Source organism: Cupressus sempervirens, chromosome 5 (assembly GCF_028749045.1).
Source record: "Cupressus sempervirens isolate cs-2001-9-10 chromosome 5, ASM2874904v1, whole genome shotgun sequence".
In the NCBI taxonomy this organism is placed as follows: Eukaryota; Viridiplantae; Streptophyta; class Pinopsida; order Cupressales; family Cupressaceae; genus Cupressus; species Cupressus sempervirens.
The window spans coordinates 558,092,920-558,114,937 of record NC_143122.1 but is presented as its reverse complement, the minus strand read 5'-3'; the positions used below and the strand labels follow the sequence as shown (position 1 = coordinate 558,114,937).

The 22,018-nt window shown below is 41.7% G+C and overlaps 1 protein-coding gene across 5 annotated transcripts in view; it reads right to left on the bottom strand.

Moving 5' to 3' along the window:
- Positions 1-22,018, bottom strand: part of LOC149557154 (Ran-binding protein in the microtubule-organising centre protein) — a 213,311-nt gene that overhangs the window by 106,879 nt on the left and 84,414 nt on the right. For all 5 annotated transcript variants that reach the window (XR_016364849.1, XR_016364848.1, XM_089831868.1 and 2 more), the window contains exon 6: positions 21,902-22,000. Coding sequence is in view for 3 of the 5 variants with exons in the window: in XM_089831868.1 (XP_089687994.1) it covers positions 21,902-22,000 (99 nt within the window). In the remaining 2 variants the exon portion in view is untranslated. The remainder of the gene's footprint in view (positions 1-21,901; positions 22,001-22,018) is intronic.

Sequence of the window (22,018 nt, the reverse complement as noted above, 5' to 3'; positions counted from 1 at the left end):
CAATTTCTTCTTCCGCGGACCCTTTTATGTTCCCCCATGTGCCTGGCCCGGAGTTACAAATGGTTCTTAGCCGCGGATAGCACATTTCCACGGACAGTTGTATCTTCCGCGGGTCTTTTGTTTCGTCGGCGAGCACTCTCCTTTCCCTATCTCGCGGGTGATTCTTGCTTTCCCATGGAGGTCTTTTCTTACCCACGGGCGGCATATTTTACTCTCGACGGCGTTTCCCTTTCTACGGACCAAGCAATGTGCCGCAGGTTCTATTCTTCTGCGAACTAGTCTCTTTCGGCGCGATGTTCCTTCCATTCCCCGTGGTCGGCGTGTCTCGCAACAGTTAAACTTTGCTCCTCGCGGATATCTTCTCCTTCCACGATAAAAACTAAAGCATTTTGGCAGTTGGGCCATTGGCACGAGAGGATCGCATCGACAAACCAGGCTCAGCGGTAGTTTGTAAGACTCTGGAGCAGCACTTTCTTTCCGCAGACGGCAGTTATGTCTTGGTATTAACTTCTCGTGGGCGTCCTAAGTTCCCTGCGCACATTGTATTCTCTCTCTGCGGACATCTCCAATGGATAATCTTATTCTTCAGTGGTTATATAGCTCCCAGCCATAAAATCATTACCATTGAACTATGAAAACGAGATGTTTATTGATTTGAATCAAAGATAATCGCGGGCATTGAGCAGGTTGCAGCATTCTCTTCGACTCTGGGCAGGCTCTCCACCAGCACTCTACGGTTCACGTCTGTTGCTATGATCGTAGGCGACAAGAGTAGTTGGCTTCCATCTGCTTTCATTCCATCTCCGTCGGCATTGTTGCATACCTTGTGCGGGTTCCTTTCCGCGGGTTGTGAGATTTGCTTTTGGCTTTCATTCTAACCTTTCGTGGACAGCATTTCAAATTGAGCGAGAGCTACTATAAAAGCAAGAAGGAAACCATTGCTATGGAATCAGCTGGCAAATGGAAGTGGAAGAACCAGCTGAAGACAAGTATGGAGAAAAATGCAAGGGTTTTAGCATCGGGAATCCGAGTTGCAGGGCCATCCGCTTCCAGCAGCAAGAAACGAAAAGTTAGGGAGGAACTCACTCATCTCACGGTCCAGTTTGAGGGTCTCCATGGTAGTGAATGCCAGAAATGGTGGTAGGAAATTCCGGACGCCGACCTCGTTAAGCAAATTTTGGTACGGGCACAGGTGCATTGGGCCATCCAGCTTCTAGTTTTTTCTATCCAATTATTTGAATCAGTTTTGTGGACTATGATAGAAGCATTTAATCGGCACAACAGAACAAGCACATTTTTGTACAAAAAGCATCGGATGACAGTTTCTTTTAAGCCTATGGATTTCACGAGGGTTTTTGGCATTCCTGGTCCTAGAGGTAAGAAGGTGGAAATCAAGAATCACAAGCTCTCTCAAGAATAGAAGGAACACTGGATTCGATTAGTGGGCCGCGATCTTACACCTAACGAGATGGAGTCAATAATAAACAGGTCTAAATGCAAAAGACTTTGGCGAGATCTTATTTGGGAAGGCCACTGGAGGTGCATTATGGATGTTATCAAGAGCAAGCTGACAGGGGCGACTCGGGCTTCAGATATAGCATTGCCGCAAATAGTATTCATGAATGGCATCATGAACGGCACAGTCTATGATTGGGCTAGAATTCTTGCTGACAGGATGGGGGAGTTCATGACACTCCAGCACCACACATTCTTTATGCCGCATCATGCAATTGGCTTGTTTCTAGAGGCAGCGGTTAATCAGATACCCATGGATGATTTTGAGGCGCCACCTCGGGGGAAGTTGGCTCAAGGAGAGCCTCCGATATTTTATTGGAGACATCTAGACACAGGTGGGACAGCAACGGGACAAAAGAAGGTATTTCAGGGATTGCAAGAGGCTCACGAGGACACTGACAACAGACGGGAGGAGACTTCGGAGAGCAGCGGGGCAGAGTACGAGGAAGAGAGTACTTCTGCGGAGGTTGGCAACAAACCAATAGATAGTGAGCCCACATTTTTCACCCCGCCCTAGTTGACACTTGTCCGCTCCCACGTCACACATTCCTCCTTTTGGTCAGCGTCATGCACTGGTCGTGATGACCCCGCCGACGATAGCAGATGTCCCCCGGGCAGTAGCAGGGGTGTCCAACCAACGACAACTGTTGTTACACCGGCGACCACTCCATGTGCTACTTTCTCCATGGCCATAGCAGATGTTGTTCCAATTGCACCAGTGGAGCCAATCTCGCAGAGGGTAGAGTTGCCAGCATCGGAGCCTAAGCCTCCAGTTCGCTTGGATGTGATTGACTGTGATGCAATCCTCACCGTTTCGTCTTCCTTGTTAGCAGTCGCCGAGCCAGTACAGACAATCCAATCAGCCCAGCCAGCACAACAGGAGGAGAGCATGGAGCCCGCACAGTTAGAGCAGCCGGAGGTGATGGATAGAGCTAGTGCTTTCTTGAGAAAGCAGTTCCAACTCATCCCTGCCGAGGTTGGTCCGTCCATCCAGTGCCCCGGGCACTTAGGAGTATCAGCTACAATACCAGAGCCTAAGGAGGTGGGAGTGCCACAAACTGAGGTTGCGTCGAGAGCAGAGGAGGCTGCACCGGATGTGGGCATGGTCCCCGCAGATCAGGAAGAGAATAGTGATGCCAAGTGGACGATGGAAGGTTTTGCCAAGGACGATTATGGGTCGAATGAGGATAGGTGCAGGGACTACCTCAGGGCTATGAAGGTTGTGCTAAAGAAGGGAAATGATGTGGCATTGCAAGCTATGACTCGGTGGAGGGAATAGCATTTGGTTCGAGCTTACATCAAGGGGATCTATCCGCAGCGATTCCATTCATGTTTTGAGGAGAGAGGTTGGCCAGCAGTTGAGACACCGAATATGTTGGCAGATTGGGCCAATGAGTCAAAGTTGGGGCCGCGCAACACCCCGCTGCAGAAGCTGGCGCATGAGATTGTGGGACTGTATAAGGAGGTTTATTATGCTCACAGACGCATGGAGGCGGACAGGGCAGCGGATAGGATTGCAACCAACAGATCTCTGGCAATTGAGAGGGAGGCTAGACAGAAGTTCGCAATGGATTTGGCCAATCAATACTAAGAGGGCAGCTTTGTTGAGGAATAAGGACTCGGCTGTGCAGGATAAGGATGCAACAGAACAAGAGTTGCAGTTAGCCAGGACGCAAGCTATGGATGCGGCGCTTCTCCTGAAGGAGGCCGTCAAGGTTAATTCACGGATACAAAAGGATTTGAACATCCGAACGGAGCAGGTCCATGAGTTGCATCGGCAACAGCATTCTTCAAGGGCACCACCTTCTCTCTAGTATTTTTGTTTTGTTGTATGTGGGTTGTCTCCTATTTTGTTAGTTGTCAAGAGACGACTTTTCTCTTTTGGGGGGGATGATGTCATCGGTAAATTTGGTATTCTATAGCTGACTAGGTTATGCCGTCGGAAATTTTGTATTTGGTAGCCGACGGGTAGATTAAGATTGTTTTGTAGCCGACGAACCCCTTCTGGAAGGTTCGGCGAAAAGTATTTATACACCTTTTAGGGTCATTGTAAATCATCTTATCACCAGTTATGTAATCTCTGGGCATATGCGAATAAAGGAGTATTGTTCTTGCTATTCGTGTTCATTATTTGTATGCATTAAGAAATTAATCTATGCGGTAAACAATATTATCATGGAGAATTTATTTCCTTGCAGAAGCACATCGAAGAGGGGGAAGCATTGCTAGAAAGGAATTGGGCACGGGCACCACCTACCATTGAGCAAATAAGCAAGATCCTAAACCACCACGACCAAGGAAAAATGACTAGGCAAGCAAGGGTATACTAAGGGACAACCATGAGCTAACCAATCATTATGTATGACTTAACAGTTAAAGAAAACACTGAGCATATTTTTAACTAAGAACAAGTTTATAAGTAGGAGATAATTTCCACAACAAGTCAAATTGTGATGTGAATATCAGGGTTTAACTGTGTGATTTTGAGTCAAACTCATTGACCCATGTTTCATGAGTAGTGATTCAACATGAATCCATCTCTCGTGAGAATAAATGGAACGCTTAGCACTCATTGGATTTAGGTGATGCTCACAGGGGTGAAGCACTGGGACTTCCCGGGAGGTCACCTATCCCAGTACTACTCCAGCCTGAGCGCGCTTAACTACAGAGTTTCCTCCATAGTTAAACCCAAAGCTTGCAGCCCCATTTGCAAAACCTTCACCAAGTGTTGTGCCTTATGAACCATTCATTAGAAAGCCCCTTAAGCTCATCAATTGATAAGTAGGAGATAATTTCCACAGCAAGTCAAATTGTGATGTGAATATCAGGATTTAACTGTGTGATTTTGAGTCAAACTCATTGACCCATGTTTCATGAGTAGTGATTCAACATGAATCCATCTCTCATTAGAATAAATGGAACACTTAACACTTAGCATCACCTAGATCCAATGAGTGCTAAGTGTTCCATTTATTCTCATGAGAGATGGATTCATGTTGAATCACTACTCATGAAACATGGGTCAATGAGTTTGACTCAAAATCACACAGTTAAATCCTGATATTCACATCACAATAAGAACAAGTTGTTACCTTTTTATCTAAGGATTATTGTGGAGCCTCCTGTCATACTTTATATATCATAACCATGATATCATGATACCTATACTTACACACACACATAAATATATACATATATGATTAAATTTAGGCACATGTATGTATATGTCTATGTACAAATATAGGTGGCATAGGTAGCATGATGCCAATATATTTTTAAATCATTTGGAGGGAGAACCTTTATCATTATTATTGTTCCATGGCAAAAAGAGCCTATTTAATTTATTTTAAGCAATTACCTATCTTTCTCATCGGCATTATATCTCTCAATTGTTCTTTTCAATATTTAAATCGATGGTAAATATTTTTTTTGAACCGATGGAATTATGATTATTTTTGGAACTGATGCTAGCTATGTGTCTGCCACCTCAGCCTTTCTTGTAACCGAGCATGTACCTGCGGACTATTTTATATCTTCATGCCATAACCTTGCGAGCATGCTTCCAAATTACTAGCTCTACAATTTCTATTCATTCTACCGGCAATAATTATAAGCCATACTGCGAGCACTGCAATTAGTCTTGTGTTCGAGCTCCTATATCTTTCAAGAGCCAAGTGCCTATGATTTTCAGACTTGCCAAATCTTTTTAGCATCCAACTTGTACAGATTTTCATTACGTCTACTAGATGAGAATTTCAATTTATATCTGTGTAAGGTTTCATATCTCTTTCTATTAGTAAAGCAAGGTTATGCATTTCATTTATTCCTTTATTGCTACAGCAGGAAGATCGAATGATGATATCATAGATTTGAACTCCATATGTTGTCAATGTATTAATGCAAGTAATCCGTCATGCATATATTCCTTGCAAATTCTGTGTATGATATGATATTTCAAAGCACCAAAGTGCCTTTACTACACATATTGTCTATGTGTGTTGGCTTACACAGAGATGTTGGCAATATGCCTAGGAGATAAGTACAGCATTTGTTGCCATGATAATAATTTTGTACATGAATATGATATCAAAACAATAACTAGAAACAAAACTAAAACTTTACTCAAGGGATCTCCCAGGAAAGCACCCATAAGGACAAGCATGGTTGAGATGAAGGATGGGAGGAGAGAACATCCCTACAATAGCAAGAACAAGATGGCTTAGTAACATATAACAGTAATAAATAACTGAATCAGCTCATGGTAGTCCAACATATAAGTCATGTTGTCTAGTTGAGCAGTGAGTGATACTCTAACACCAAGTTGCTCAATGGCTGAACAGTGGTGGTCCTAAGCCTAGGCCCGAGTAGGGAGGGTCTTTCTCGGTTGAGATTGTGTGCGGTTACTTAAGGGTCTACAGTTGGGAGGTTAAGCCCCTGACAATGCTTCTTCTCTCCAACAGATGCCAAGGCTTGCACAAGGCAGAGATAGATCTCCATTCAAATATCTCCCACTAACGGGTAATTTACTTTTAAGAATTTGGAAATTCAAGTTGAAGGTATGTCGGATGGTTAATATCGTTTTATCTATTATTCCCTTCAATGCTTAGAAATTGGTTTTCCTTTTCAACGTATTAGGAAAGCAGTTGATTTTTCAATTGAACATGTAATGTAACTGCATGCATGAGATAGGCTTACTTGATGGTTGTTATAACTGTCCTTCATTCATGTGAATACAAATATGAACATATCTTTTATTTACAATTAATTGTCATAGTAAAAAATGGGAAAATGGGGATGTTACAACAGCTTAATTTCCCTAAATGGTATTGGTTATTATGATGCAATGGTATAACGTTTTGTGCCCTAAGTGCTATATCTGGACTAACCTGGGTTTTGCAAGTGTTGCCCTAGGCAGATTCTAGTTTTAAAATTTAGGTTATTGCAAGCTTAATATCCTCAATTTAGTTTTTTTGATTATGCCATCAATTGTTAGTTATGATATTTCAATTAAACTGATTGTAACCGTTAATCTCTTTCATATGAACTAGCTGTTATAACTGCCTTCTCATACTCATGAATATGGAAAAGCAACTGTGTTCAATCATATGAATTAGTACCTAAGACCGGGGAAAAGGGGTTGTTACAAAATACAAATTTCAAGTACAATATGATACTAGTCTACAACTTCCTCTTCCCCCTCATAGTAGTTCTAGTAAAAACCATGGGAGAGGGAGGAGTCTAGTGCCTCTACCCCTAGCAATCCTCTATGATGTAGATTCTGTCGGTGTGGTGCAAGTGTTGGCACTAGCAATAACTCCTCATCATCCAAATCCTCACCGGAACTATCCTCAATCTCACTGCCCTCCTCCTTCCAGTTCCAGTGCAAAACCCTTCTCCTCTATAGCCTGCCTCTCCAAATCATATATGTCATCCTCTGTGAACAATGGATGTTGCTCCTGTGTTGTCCAATCACCAAAAGGAACTATGTCATCTAGATCAAGTGGCTCAACATGTGATCACTACCTTTCTTATGCACAACTTAAGGTTATATTGCACAAAGGAAAGGTCATTTAGGCACTTGTGTGCTAACTTGTTTGATGCAATGTAGAACCGAATGAACCCCCTATGGAGGTGATCCAGTTCCCAACAAATAACCACACAACAAAAACATGACACAAAATACAAGATATGATACCAAACACAACTCTTCATTTATAAATCAACTGATTACATGCAATGCGTCAAGTTGTATGGCCTTCCTGGTTACGACCAAATACAAAGCAAGTAATAATTCTGCAAGATCCAACTCAAACCGTAGCTAGTCCAGATCTGTAACACAACAATACTCTGGTAGAAACCTCTCGCGAAATCTAAACTTGTGCTTGCAAGCTACCAAGCAATCTCCTTGTTTCCCAAGCCAAAGCTACTAGCTCTTCTCAACCTCACTCCTCTCAGCTTCTCCATGTTGAACTTAATAATTCAAGACTCTACAAGACGCTCTACTTACACCAAACTAAGCCACAAGTCATCCTAGCAAGTTACAAATTAAATAAACCCTTACATCAAATGCATATTTGAGCCACAAGTCGGCCTGCAACAGATATTAAATACAAAATGCCTTAGTCGGCTAACAACACCAGTTAAATGCAACTAGGATAAAGATCCAAGGCCCAAATAACTCCATACATCCCTACAATCGATTCACATCATGATCACATGCATTAAAGATGCCAAGTCAGCCAAGCAAATCTGCAAGAACTCCATTCCACAGCCACATTGTCGAGCGTCAACAAAAACCACAAGCATCGTCGAGCTCCCACAAGCATTCTCAAGTTCCACATGTGTCAAACAGCCAACACATGCAGAGCACTATATTGAGTGTCGAACATCATACCGACCGAGCTCCTCGGTCAATACTCATCAAGAACTACCCAATAACAATCGAGCACCACTCCTATGCTGACAGAGTCCTCAACTCTAAAACCAAAATCCTTCCAACATGCAGGATTGCTAACTACCCTAGGATGCTCCTGCATCAGACACCCTAGGTGCGAAAAGATGTTCTCAATAGCTGGAAGAACATCTTTTCGGATTCAACACATAAACCCCAAACTGGTTCTTCACATACATCTCCTCCAGATCTTCATATTGCACACCCTTTCCCTTGTTCCACTTCCGCCCATCCTTTCTAGCGACAGACAATTGTTTTCTTTGCTTCTTCACATCCATCCTCGGTGTTCCACAAGTTTTCTTTCCATGCTGATCTCTAACCCTCTCAGAATCCTTCAACTCAGTCAACTACCAACACTCAAGTTCCTCCTACCAAGTTCTTCATTCTACAAAGCAATCAAGGATTGCTTCCTGCCATCTTTCTCAACGATAATCACATTCTTGACATAATCATGGATAGTCCTACAATCATACTGCCAAGGTCTACCAAGCAATATGTGAGAACTAATCATGTCCACGATATCACACAACACTTGATCCTTAAACTACCCAATTTGAAAATCAACAAGACGTTACTCCCTCACTTCCAATGTATGTTCATCTTGTAGCCAACCAATCCTATAAGGACAATGATGTCCTATTCTCTTTAAACCAAGTTTCTGAACCATCTCCTCAGCAACAATGTTATCTTTACTACCACCATTCACAATTACATTGCAGATTTTACCACCAAACTTTCAACAAGTCCTAAACAAATTACTCCTTTGACAAGGTTCCAGTGCCTTCTTACCAAACAATACTCGTTGAGCCAACAAATTCTCCCATTCTTGCTCAAGTTCATTGACATGGTCTTCAACTTCATTCACCACAGCACCTCTCCTATCACCAACCTTCTATGAACACTCAAAAGATCTGTGACCTTCTTCACCACATCAAAAATAATTATCTTTAAAGGCAACCTTACCCATCCTCTTCCTCAGCTCAACAAGTTTTGGTTCATCTTCTGCACTCGATTTATCCTTTGCCAAGTGATCCTTCTTCTCCTCTCCATGCAAACTACCTCGATTTCTCCTCTTCAACTTATCTTCTACCTTCAGAGCATACTGATAAGCATCCTCAAGTGAGTCAATCTTCAACATACCAACCTCATCCTAAATATTGAATCTCAAACAATTAATGTACTGAGCCACCTCCTCCTTAGAGAGTTCTCTATGTCCAAACCGAATAGGCAACTTCACAACTCCTCGGTATAATCTTTCACAGACATCCTTCTGCTTCAAATTCTACAACCTCTTAAACAATTCAAGTTCATAATCAGAAGGTATGAACTTAGCCTTCAATTTTGTCACCATCAATCTCTGACTGATCTTCATGTCACCTTCCTCTTCTCTATCTCTTTGTAATTCTTTCCATCATAAAGCAACATGTCCTTCAACTTAGTCTATGCCAACCTCACTCTGAGCAGATCTCCAATATCCTCTAACTCAAAGTAGTCTTCCAATTCACCAATCCCATCAATTAGGTGTTCAGGATTCAAGGTATATCAATTCAAACATTCAAGGGTACAGATTCATAGCCCAAATCCTCAGATGCTACAACAGAGTAAGATGGAGAATCCCTTGTGGGAGAAGAGAAATAATTCATCATTCTGAAATAGATCGCACTTGCCTTTGAATAGGTCCAATAACAATCATCACAGGTACCAATGAAAATTTATCCCACATGCATCTAAATTGAATTATTGGATTAACATCAAGGACCCAAATAATTCCCATGTTAGATACAATGGCCTTGACAATGAACACATCCTTGCTACCTATTTACTATGGTATTAATGGTATTTATGACATTTCTGTTTAATTTGAAGATTGACTGCTGTGGAGATAAAAACAAGCCTCAAAGATCCACATTAACCCTTACCATAAAATGAGGTTGTTATTCCCATAAAAGAGGATCAAAGTTTGAATTGGGATATCAGTTCACAAAGCCCCATACCCTTTTGATCCTTATTAGGAAGTTTGAGAGGACCAGAATCATAATGCCCCTTCTAGCCAAATGAGAAGGAACCCTCATCGAGTTGTGTTTGGCATGAAGATTGAGATGTGTGAGGATGTGTGTGAATTGACTGACAATATGCCAATATAGTTTTGATGTCTTAGCAATCACGCTAAATGCAGTGGTGTTATCAAAATCTCTAGTAAGAGCGCACCACAACCTGTTACAGGATGTAAGGCATAATCTTCACATGCATACCAGCCATCATTATGTGTTGAGCCAAATTCAAGACAACCGACTATTTGCACAACAAGATTCAAGTGAGTATGGCGCATAATGGTTCTACATCAACTCATGATTCCTCAATCTGACCCTATGACATCCAAATATGCACAAACCTAGGCAAGTTATCTTTAATTGAAATCAAGGTTGTGTAGTTGGCACCATGAAGAAACGAAGCCATCATTTTCAATTAGGTTGATCAATCCAGAATATAGAGTCTGTGGTTCTATTAACATATGACATGTAAATAGCGCCTTGAATCACAGAGTTCCAAAATCACTGTCATGATGGAGGCATTGACGGTCATAGAGTATTCACGCTTGAATATAAGAACACAACTCAACGCCTCACTCATGGTCAACTTCCGGTTGCATCTCTAATGTAACTTATGGCATCACCCAAATGAACCAAGCATATAGGAGTACGTTCACAATTACCTTGCTCCGTTGAAGAAACTTAAAGGCTCACAGGTTCGTGGTTAACGATTTTGACTCTGCACTAAGGCTCATCGCTGAATAAGTTTCTCAATCCCAAACCATGCCCAAGAACCTTCTCCAATAATCATTATGTAATGAAACAGAGGCAGCACGTACGAATTGCAGAAGCATAGAAAATGTATGCTCGATGTTCACAATGAGTCAATGGAGGGCTTGATGAAAAGCATGGTTTGTCATCAAATCAATACACCTAAACAGAATGGTAGATATGCATGTGATCAAGGTACGTGGAAAGATTGAAATAGAATTGACTAACTAAATGTCATCTTGACACAAGTATTTGACAACCAAGGGAGAGGCGAAAGTCATGAATGCATGTGACATCTTCGATAGAACGCCCCAGTCCATCATGTTTGAGTAACAAGGTGTAACATGTGCCCGATTTAGAGGAATAGATTGAATGGATTACAAACCCATATGGATGTCAATAAAAATTGAAAATCAAGTCCATCCACAATTAGAGCACTCAAAACCCGAGCTTGGAACAGATGTCGATGGGAATTCAAACACCCAAGCATGTTGGATGCCACAACCAACGAGGATCTTCAAATGGTAGAAGAAATGTGTAATGAAGGGTGATTGTGCATATGATGACCTTGAACCAAGTAAATGGTGAGCCGATGGGTAACTCATGGTAGAATCATTGATAACTAAAGACATGTTGATAAAAATAGGCACTCCACATACATCATCAATATTGAAATAACATATTATCATTCAAATTTGTTGCAAACACATAAACAAGAGGAACGCTCTCCACATGGCTAAGTGTCTTTGGGAATGTTTGCATAAAGATTGGGATGATAAGAATGTGTAACCCACGGTTCCTTCTCCAGAAAACACCTGTCAGTTAGTTGCACCATATGTTAAAGAATGTCGTTTTGTCTTAATGTTCATAGAATATTAGGTCATATATTTCAAAAGGGTTAATCTGTTAAGATAATAAAGAATCAGTTATAGAAACTGAAAAAGATTATCAAGAAGGGAGAAGATAAATATGTAAGAGAGAACAAGACCAAGGGTACCAGTTCGAGGGGGCATGGGCTTCTTTTTCTAAGACTTTGGGCCATAGGAAAGGAGGTAGTTCTTTGTTGTAGACTTGTGCTACAGGAAGGAATGAAATTTTATCTTTAATTGTAATGCTGAGAAGGGGACATTTTGTTTTCAAATAATGATTAGTGTATATACAAGTAGAATCTCTATTATTTTGTTGTGTTCAGAGAGGGGAAATATCAGCATACTAAAACTTCAAGTTTAGATGCTTGTGTTCTAATTAATATTCATCTTGGAATGATATTGGTTTTTCTTTGAATGCATGTCTATTACATCTGATCATCATCACGATCATCTTTGGACTTGGTGCTCTAGTTCTTTGTGTATTTGGAAAGAAGACTCTATCTTTCTCTCCACATTCTTTCTGTAATGCAGCATTTGGGTAAACAAACTTTGTGTTATTTACTATTTATTTCCTCTTAGTTAGTAAGTCCTTTCGCATCTATGTCATGTTTACAGATAGATGTTTGTAAACCTTTATTTCTTTTAGGTTAAAAACATTATCAATTATAGTTTAGCTGATTCATTGTAAATCTTACACAAGGAGCTGTACCTGGATGATTCAGAGGGTGCTTACGCTTTTCAATAGCGAAGCAACCAAACTATTAGTTTTGATCGAGTCTTTTTGTCTAGGTGATTTAGGGTCAATTTGTATGTATTTCTTTGGAAGACAATATGTTCACTAACATGTTCCTTAAAGGCTATTGCATGCTCTGACCCCATTGGTCGGGTTCGTTGTTGGTTCACACAGACCTCATCTCTATTTGGTTCTATCAAGATTAATTTTGACTGTCTCCCCCCTTTCCAATACTCCTTAATGCCCCCTTCCATTTTTTTCCTCCCAACAAGTGTTGAATAGGCATGTCAAAACAGACATCTACAAACAGTATATCTGTACCACTTGGACTACTCCCACTGAGGGTCGTCGTCCTAGGATGGCTTTCTATGTTGAACACTTATCGAGCTATACGAAGAGGTCATTATTCACCCCTTGTACCTTTCTCATGGTTAGTCTTGTGCCCTATGTATCTCTCTTGCATCCTTCAGAGTTGGCTCCCACTAGCTTCACACCTAGACTAACCACCATATTGCCAAAGAGGACAGGGTTCACCATTTTTGTGATATTGGGGAGGCCGAGATGAAGACTCGTTTCATTTTTAATTGCCCCATGTAATATGAGATTGGAATGAGATTATGTTGCTTATTTTGAGACCTAATCGCTTCTGACCTCCTCTTATACTTATCAGAGGTGTCTACACTATCTTCAGGAGATGCGGAGACTTTGAGACCACACACTCTCGCAGATTACTCCCTCGAGATTGCACGCCGACTAACTCATTGTTTACCGTACTGGTAAAGAAATCAACGCATACAGACAATGGAACAGAATAGCAAAATTATATTCGCATATGCCAAACATACATTATGCTTCATAAGATCCGTAATAGAAGATAGAAGATGATTTACAATGTTCCAAGAAGGGATATAAATACTATCCGCCGAACCTTCCCGGAGGAGTTCGTCGACCACAAACATTATATCCGCTACAAACTATTTACCGTACTGGTAAAGAAATCAACGCATACAGACAATGGAACAGAATAGCAAAATTATATTCGCATATGCCAGACATACATTATGCTTCATAAGATCCGTCATAGAAGATAGAAGATGATTTACAATGATCCCAGATGGGATATAAATATTATCCGCCGAACCTTCCCAGAGGAGTCCGTCGGCCACAAACATTATATCCGCTACAAACTATTTACCGTACTGGTAAAGAAATCAACGCATACAGACAATGGAACAGAATAGAAAAATTATATTCGCATATGCCAAACATACATTATGCTTCATAAGATCCGTAATAGAAGATAGAAGATGATTTACAATGATCTCGGACGGGATATAAATACTATCCGCCGAACCTTCCCGGAGGAGTCCGTCGGCCACAAACATTATATCCGCTACAAACTATTTACCCGTCGGCTACAAAATACAAAACACCGACGACAATCATTCTGTCGGCTATAGAAACACCGTCGGGACCATCCAATCGGTGACACCATCCCCCCCAAAAAGAAAAGTCGTCTCCGGACGACAATTACAAAATATCTAAAACAAATTAACAAACAAAATACATTAACGGACTAATTACAACAAGATAAATCTGCTTCTGACACGTCACTGTCACTTTGTCCCGTGCCTGTAGCCTCTGCTAACACAACACTCTACCTCCTCAATGAAACTGACCTTCATAGCCACCTGTGCTGCTTTCTCTATTTTGAATTCCACGATACCCTAAGCCAAGTGTCGCTGCACTGCCTCCAACTGGATGATTAGCTCCTCCTGAACTCTCTACGCATCCACCAAAACAGCCTCCTGGCCAACACCTACTCCCAGTGCCTTCGGTACACAGAAAGTCCATCCCTGCAGCAACTTCAATTCTTCTCAGCTGGTCAAACTCCCACGACTAATATCCGCAACGACTGGGGGTCCAAGGGGCAACGCCCCCGGCCCTCGCCGCCAAGACCAAATTAGCACTTCGAAACCCACACAAAACTGCACAGAACACACCATTTCTGTCATTTTCTGCCGATTCTACATTCTTTCTGGCAACCACTAATGCTTCCCCTTCCCTTTGGCATCATCTGCTACTCATTTCAAACAACTTGAATTTGTCGTCGTTTTTTTTTTTTTGAAAGAAAACCCCTCACACCCATCTTCTACACAGACTCGAATACTCTCTCCTCCACAAATGAGAAACAAAACAACAATCTTTCGCTGAAACATATCCTCCAGCAATGAGAAACACAAAATTTTGAGAATCACAATGGATGTATTCTAATACTGCTCCTTAGATGGCGCCCTCAAAAACAGAGGAAAGCTTCCTCGGCAAGAATAGCCCAAATGTCACAGCCGGATTCCAAAATCCTTCCTCTGGAAGCCCATGGCTAAGCACATAAGCCGCGGTGAAGAGAATAATGGGCCAAGCTCATCTGAGAGTGTTGCCAAATCTTTTCGTCCACCAAATACTGGTTTACATCCGTGGGAGGCTATTGGATCTAATAAACAATAGAATCGCCACGTGAATACAGCAAGAAGAGAACCCCGCGGACAACCTACTACAGACAGGTGCCCGTGGACAGATGCTCGCAGAGCACCTCCCCCGGAGAGGTGCGCACGGACAGATGCCCGCGGAGCACCTCCCGCGGACAGGTGCCCACGGAGCACCTCCTGCAGGCACCTAGCACCTCCCGCAGTTTTTTTTTTTTTTTTCAATTTTTTTTTTCTCAAAAATAAAAAATACAGAGGTACCTCAATTTTGCCTCCAAGCGTCGCCATTCTGCAACGACGACGAGGGAATCATCTAATCATTCTGCGACGGTGACAGTGACGGCATCTTCCTGGCACGGTAGGATCTGTTGACTGCATGAGGTATATCTTGCCCGTTCAACATCCCCAACTTTATCACTCGATTGTCGCTGACCTCCCAGATCTGATATGGTGCAACCCATCTTGCCTTAGACCTTTCCTGTTTGCTTTTAGCACGACCATCGTACTTGAGTACCAACTGCCCCGGCTAAAACCTACTGAGTTTGTCATGCCACGCCTTATGTCTGTTGTATGTTACCTCTGTCGCCCACTGTGCCTGCGGTCATCGCGCATCTACCTTAGTTGCTTGCTGTCGGCACCCTTCAAGTAATTTTATGGTGCGACGCGTTCTTTTCCTCTTGTGCAATCCGTTCACCGTGTACCAAATGGTGGGATCTTTCTTTTTTCTAGGTTTGGACTATATGTTCTTCCCCTCAACTTCAGGCATAACCACCTTTCCTTCTTCCGCTGCTCTGTATTCCTTCAGACACTCATTTTCCTTTTTTTTCTCACCTTCGTCGACCCTTAGCATATTACAACTCCGAAACAATTTGTAGTCTTCTATCTGCCAGTGGTAGAGGCCATTCACCGAGTCTAGGTCGTCATCATTTGATCCTCCTTCTAGTGTCAATACTCCTTCGTTGTTCGGTTCCATTCTCCTCTTTCCTTCATCGTCATTTCTTTCGTCGTCACTGTCGCCTTCACTTTCTGAGTTTGACGATGCTGCCTCCTCACCTACCATTTGTGTGTGCGGGTCAATTATGAATCTTTTGCCTCCACGCTCCATTGATAGGGTATTTCGTTTCCAATCATGTTTTACTTTTGCTTGCACCAACCAATCCCGTCCCAGAATAGCATCATATCCTTTTCTTTTCAATGGAATGACTACGAAATCCAATAAAAATGGTTGCGTACCAATGGTTACCGGTTGCGCCCTCAAGATTCCTAATGGTTTGATCCCATGCTGGTCCGCCGTGAGCAACTGGAATGTAGGTGGCCACAGCGTCGGCTTTCCCAACTTCCAAGTATCCTTCGGCAACACATTCACGTCGGACCCTCCGTCAACAATTGTGTCTGTCAGAACATTTCCCAAAATCTCCATCTCGACGACCGCTGGATGCCGTCCGGAGGTGAGTGCCAACAACATTGGGTCTGTTGCCGTCGTTGGACTACTGTCCCTTCCTGTGTCCTCCGTTTCTTTCGAAAATCGTGTATGATTCAGAATGGCCATCCGTAACTAGGGCATTGTGAGAAGGAGGTCACTTATCTTGACCGGTATCTCCGTTTGTAAGATCTATTGTACAATGTTTTGTTCTGCGAAGTTCCTTGCCAAGGTGTCGGTGATGTCCTTCAACTAAGATGTCCCCGTCGACGATGCCTTTGCAATTTCTGCCTGCTCTTCCCCCAATTTTCTCTTTTTCTCCGCTTGCCTCCGTGTAATTGCCAGAACCTCCTCTACATCCGTGCCGACAGTGATCAAGTTTACTCCAGACTTTGGGCACTTGGCATCTTCATGGTCACTGGGTCCGCACCATCTGCATAATAATTTCGGTGTGTTTTCCACTGTACAATCCCCCGCAAAATGACCCCACAAATTACATGCTCAGCATTGAACGATCGGCCATCCGTTTGCATCATACTGAGTTCGACTGCAGCTCCCATTATTATTGTTATTATTTGTATTGTTGTTGTTTTGCCCTCTGTTATTATTCTTGTACCCTCCAAATGTGGCACCTGCATTATTCGTATTTCCGCTACTGCTCGACGGGGAAGCCTCCTGTGTAAGAAACACCTGCGAAGATCCTCTTGTCTTCATGTTAAAGGGGCACTCTTTTGTGGGATGGCCTATGATCTGACAAATGTCACAAAATTGGTTCTTCGGACACGATCCTTTAGTATGACCGTCGGTCTTACACTCCGTGCACCATAGCTCACTACCTTTTGGCTCCTTCTGCATGTTTTTAAACTCCTTTATCATGTGGATCATATCCTTCTGTAGGGCATGAACCTTCTTGTTGCTGCCTTCATCGTCACTGCTATCATCTCCGACAGGCTCGTCGTCATCAAAATCAGAGGAGCTAGTCTTCTTCTTCTTTGTCTTCTGCTCACTTTCGAGATCCAGTGCTCTATTATAAGCGTCCGCGTATGACGACAGTGGCACAATTTTCATTTTCCTCCACAACTTCAAGCGTAGGCTGTCCACGAACCATCTTTTCTGCAATCCGTCCGCCGGCTTGCTTTCCATTTTGTTTATTAAGTCTTTTAATCTCCTGGCGTAGACGCGGACAGTTTCGTGCTTCCCCTGTTTGGTATTAAAAATCTCTGCTACGATTTCATTATCATCCCGCAAGAGTTTAAATTCTGCCAGGAACTCCTTTTTAATGTTATCTCAGCTATTTAGCTTTTGTGGATCCGTATCCAAAAACCAATCAATTGCCACACCCCGTAGGGTTGCCGGAAATTACCTAACCCATTTGTTGGCATCTGTGATTCCATTTGCCCGCCAAATCGTCTCACATGTCTTACAATGTCGGATGAGGTCGACTGTACCATCGCCCTCAAACTTCGGCAGCTTTTCTTTGGGTCCTGCCATCACAACTGAATTTGGTAGAGAGGTGTTACTGGGTCCTGCAACACTGGCGCTGTTTACTCCAACACCGGAGGTCTGCACTCCCATACCGGAGGTCTGAACTCCCACACCGGAGGTCTGCACTCCCACACCGGTGGTCTGAACTCCTACACTAGAGGTCTGAACTCCCACACTTGAGGTATGAACTCCCACACCGGAGGTCTGAACAGCTGTGGACCTTGGTGAAGAAAAAGGATCTTCTGAAGTTGTCTCCCGTGGAAGTGTATCCTGGACGAAGAGGTCACTCCACGCTCGTGCTCCCTCAGCACTCCGAGCCGTGCGAGTCGATGCTCTTCCGTCTGAATTCTCTTCCCTCGGCGAACACAATTACAAGAATGCCTCCTATGCTTCTTCCACCAACTCCACCCGCTGTCGAGTCTCCTCCAATAATTCCTCCACGCTTCAGTTTCCGTCGGCAATCTTCTGGAATCTCCTTCGGCGCTCTGCTTGCTGTGCCAGAATTAAATTAGCTTGAGTTGCGCGAATCTCATCTTTATCCTTCACCGTGTTCTTATTTTTATTCAACAGATTCGGCATTTAATTTCCATCCGCCTGCCTGCGTACCAGGTCCATCGGGCAATGGCGCCAAATGTTTACCGTACTGGTAAAGAAATCAACGCATACAGACAATGGAACAGAATAGCAGAATTATATTCGCATATGCCAGACATACATTATGCTTCATAAGATCCGTAATAGAAGATAGAAGATGATTTACAATGATCCCAGACGGGATATAAATGCTATCCGCCGAACCTTCCCGGAGGAGTCCGTCGGCCACAAACATTATATCCGCTACAAACTATTTACCTGTCGGCTACAAAATACAAAACACCGACGACAATCATTTCGTCGTCTACAGAAACACCGCCGGGACCATCCAGTCGGCTGACACTCATCACCTCCTATTTTACGGTGGTTCCCCACACACGGTGCACCAAGCAAGTATTGGATCCCACTTCAAGATCTCTAATGGTTTTGAAGCCTCATAGATCCTCCACTTAGCAGCGACTTTCTTCTTCTAGCACTTCCAAGGGCTCTTAGGAGGTCATGGGACCTCCTTTCCTATGGCCTATCTATCGATTCATGACTTTTTGCCAATTGATCGAAGTAGCTAGTTTGTTGGGATTTGTTTTTTGTTTTGTCTTTTTCCGAACACCATTTGGTGCTCCCACTGTTTGTTGGGTTGTTGCTCTATTTTTGGCTGTCCCTTGGGCCCCTTGTTGGACATTAATCAATTTATCTTATCTTATCTTATCTAAAAGCTATTAATATTCTTTGAACAAACAACATAAATCCCCCTCCCCTATATCACCTAAGCATTAACTTTGGAGGTCAAATAACACTTTACTCGTTAGGATCTTTAGAGGAAGGCACAAATGGAAAAAAGACAAATGGAAATGAAAAGTGATTCTTATGTTGTTGGTTTACATTAAGTTGAAGTAGCCTTTGAGTCTTTGAATCATATTACTTATGTCTACTTTCAGATAGGGACTCCATCTTAAATGTTGCCGAAATAAATGCTAAACAATTGAAAGAAAATGAGGATGAGATTAATAAGCTCAATTGGGAGCTTACTGTTTCTCTTAAGGCATTGGATAATACACAAATTGCTCTTTGTGAAGCAGAAAAACAGATTGTTGCCACCAATAAGTACAAGGAACAAGAGATCATGGAAGGCATAAATTTTTCCAAGAAGTGATAGTGGAACGTAATAGCATTGACTAGACTTATGATTTGGATAGCTGCCCCAATAATTTGTTGGAACCATTGGAACGTCGAGATGAGATGGAAAAAACTCGGTTAACAATTTGGATAAAATGTTTTGGGATTCAATTGTGTCAATATTTTTGCATCAACGTTTCAAATCACACTCTGTGATCCAAAATGTTGACACAAAAACACTGACACAATTTGATGGATCATCACAAAGTGTGATCCAAAATGTTGATGCAAAAACATTGACACAACTTGATGGATCAAAGAGTGTGATCCGAAACGTTGATGCAAAAACATTGACATAATCAAATCCATAAACATTCTAAGAATTGTTCTATGGATTGTGGAAATATGCTCTTTATGGTTAACAATTGTTTATTTTTTATGGATGTTGATATAACTTTTGATAATCAACTTTTTGAATTGGATGAGGAAGATCCTATCGACTCACATGACGACAATGGGATTGATTGCGGGATTTGGGACCCAATTGCATGTACTAGTGATGTGACTCGGTCACAAGACTACATTGATGGGGTGATTCGCAGAGAAGAAGGTAGGAGGATACACATTTATTTCTACTCCCAAGATTGTAAGGATAGACTAGTTTGGGATCCAGAGGTTGATGGGATGAGTGCTTTACTTTTTAGGGTTTATGACGAGTTCCTACATAGTTTGGGGCTTGGAGCAGTTGTAATCAGAGTAGTGCAACAAATAGGTGTAGTAGTGTTTTTTAGGTTGACATGGAATCAAGAGATCCTATGCATAGATGAGTTGTACTTGGATTTGTTGCTTCACAGTATGACAAGATGTTATCTCACTAGTTCCATACTGGGCTGCAGAGCTTCTGGCAGATTTATATGGGATCCAGGGATAATTGCAGTCTTATGACTGCTCGAGGACAAACAATCTCAAGGCAGGAGGACTGTAATGTCCCTATTAGGGACATTAGAAAAATTAAAGTTAAATTTATCAAATATTTAAATTGACTTATTAGAACCTAATGCAGATAAAAAGGTCAATTTAATATTATAAACGAAAGAGACAAAAATGGCAAGAAGACAAGGAGACAGTGAAGAGGAAGCCAAAGGGTCATGACATTGAATGTAAAAAGGAGAGTTGGTTTATTTTGGGCTATGCATGGGATTGAGTTTGATTTCAGATTTCTCATAGACAATCCCGGAAGCTTGCAGCTTTCAAATTCAGAACCTAAGGATGGAAACCTTCAAGCTCTGTGGGTGGATTGGACAGAGACCCTATTCATTGTGCTGTGGTGAATTCATCATAGAGTTCACAGTTGCATTTCAAGTTCATTATTGGTTATCCAATTTGACTGTAATCACTGTTTTTATAATTGGATTGTTATTGTATTGCTGAATTTTATAATGCAATGGCATTTTCAGAGTATTTCATATGAGCACTTGACATTTTCAGAAAATTTCATGAGCACTTGCTGGTACATTTGTTGGTTTAATTGCATAAATTATCTGTTAATACTCTAAAAAATATTGTGAAAAAGTTGGGGAAAAAAAATCCGGGTGGGATATTGCATTATCACTGTTTCTTTTTCAAAAAATGATGGATACTATCAATCTGCAATTTATCTTTCTATAAGCTCTTTATTAGATCTGTTATCTATCTTCTTAATAATGGTTCTTGGTGGCTATACATTGTTTTCTTTTAAACACACTTTGTAAGGATGTTATGATTACACAGTTTACACTGTATGTCAATCAGCGGTATGTCCAGCACCTATGTACACATTTTTATAAGTATTCACTTTTTGGATCACAAAGCAGTCAATTCTGTTTAGTTGCATCACTGGTGCAAATTTCCTTTTTCAATGCATTGTGAGCAATGGCACAGACAAGAAGGAAGACAAAACTCCTTTATTTCCACTTTCCTTATTTCTTGAGGCCTTCTCTGCAGTTGTTATGTTTGATTGTTACTAGATTCCAGAAATTTCTGTCAACAAGTTTCTCCTTTAAGATCCACATCATTTTATTAAATAGACAAAATTAACATAATATACTATTACTCCTTATAATATTCCCGACAGCTCCTCTTTTCATATTCAAAATAGAAGTTGCAGTTTAACACAAGAAGCATTATCTACAAAAACTAAAAACACTAAGGCGGTTTAAGGCTTTGACAAATGACAGTATGTCTCAATCTGCACGAAAATTGGAAAATGCTCCTCCCAGTATTTAATGCATGTTGCAAGTGTAAATTACAGAAAAGGTACACAAACAAATATGCTACAAATGAAACATGCCCAAGATAACATGTAATATGATAATATAAATTAAAGAAACAAATATGTACCTCTGCAAAATAAATCAAGTACTAAGAGATGTGGTAAACATTAAGTTTTTAAATGCACCTGAAAGGCTGCATATAAGTCACCATCTGTGTATCTCAAACTGTCTATTGCACCTTGTCTTGGAAGTTCCACTGAATGTGCAAGGGCTTGCACGTCAACCTAGTCAAAGTCACCTTT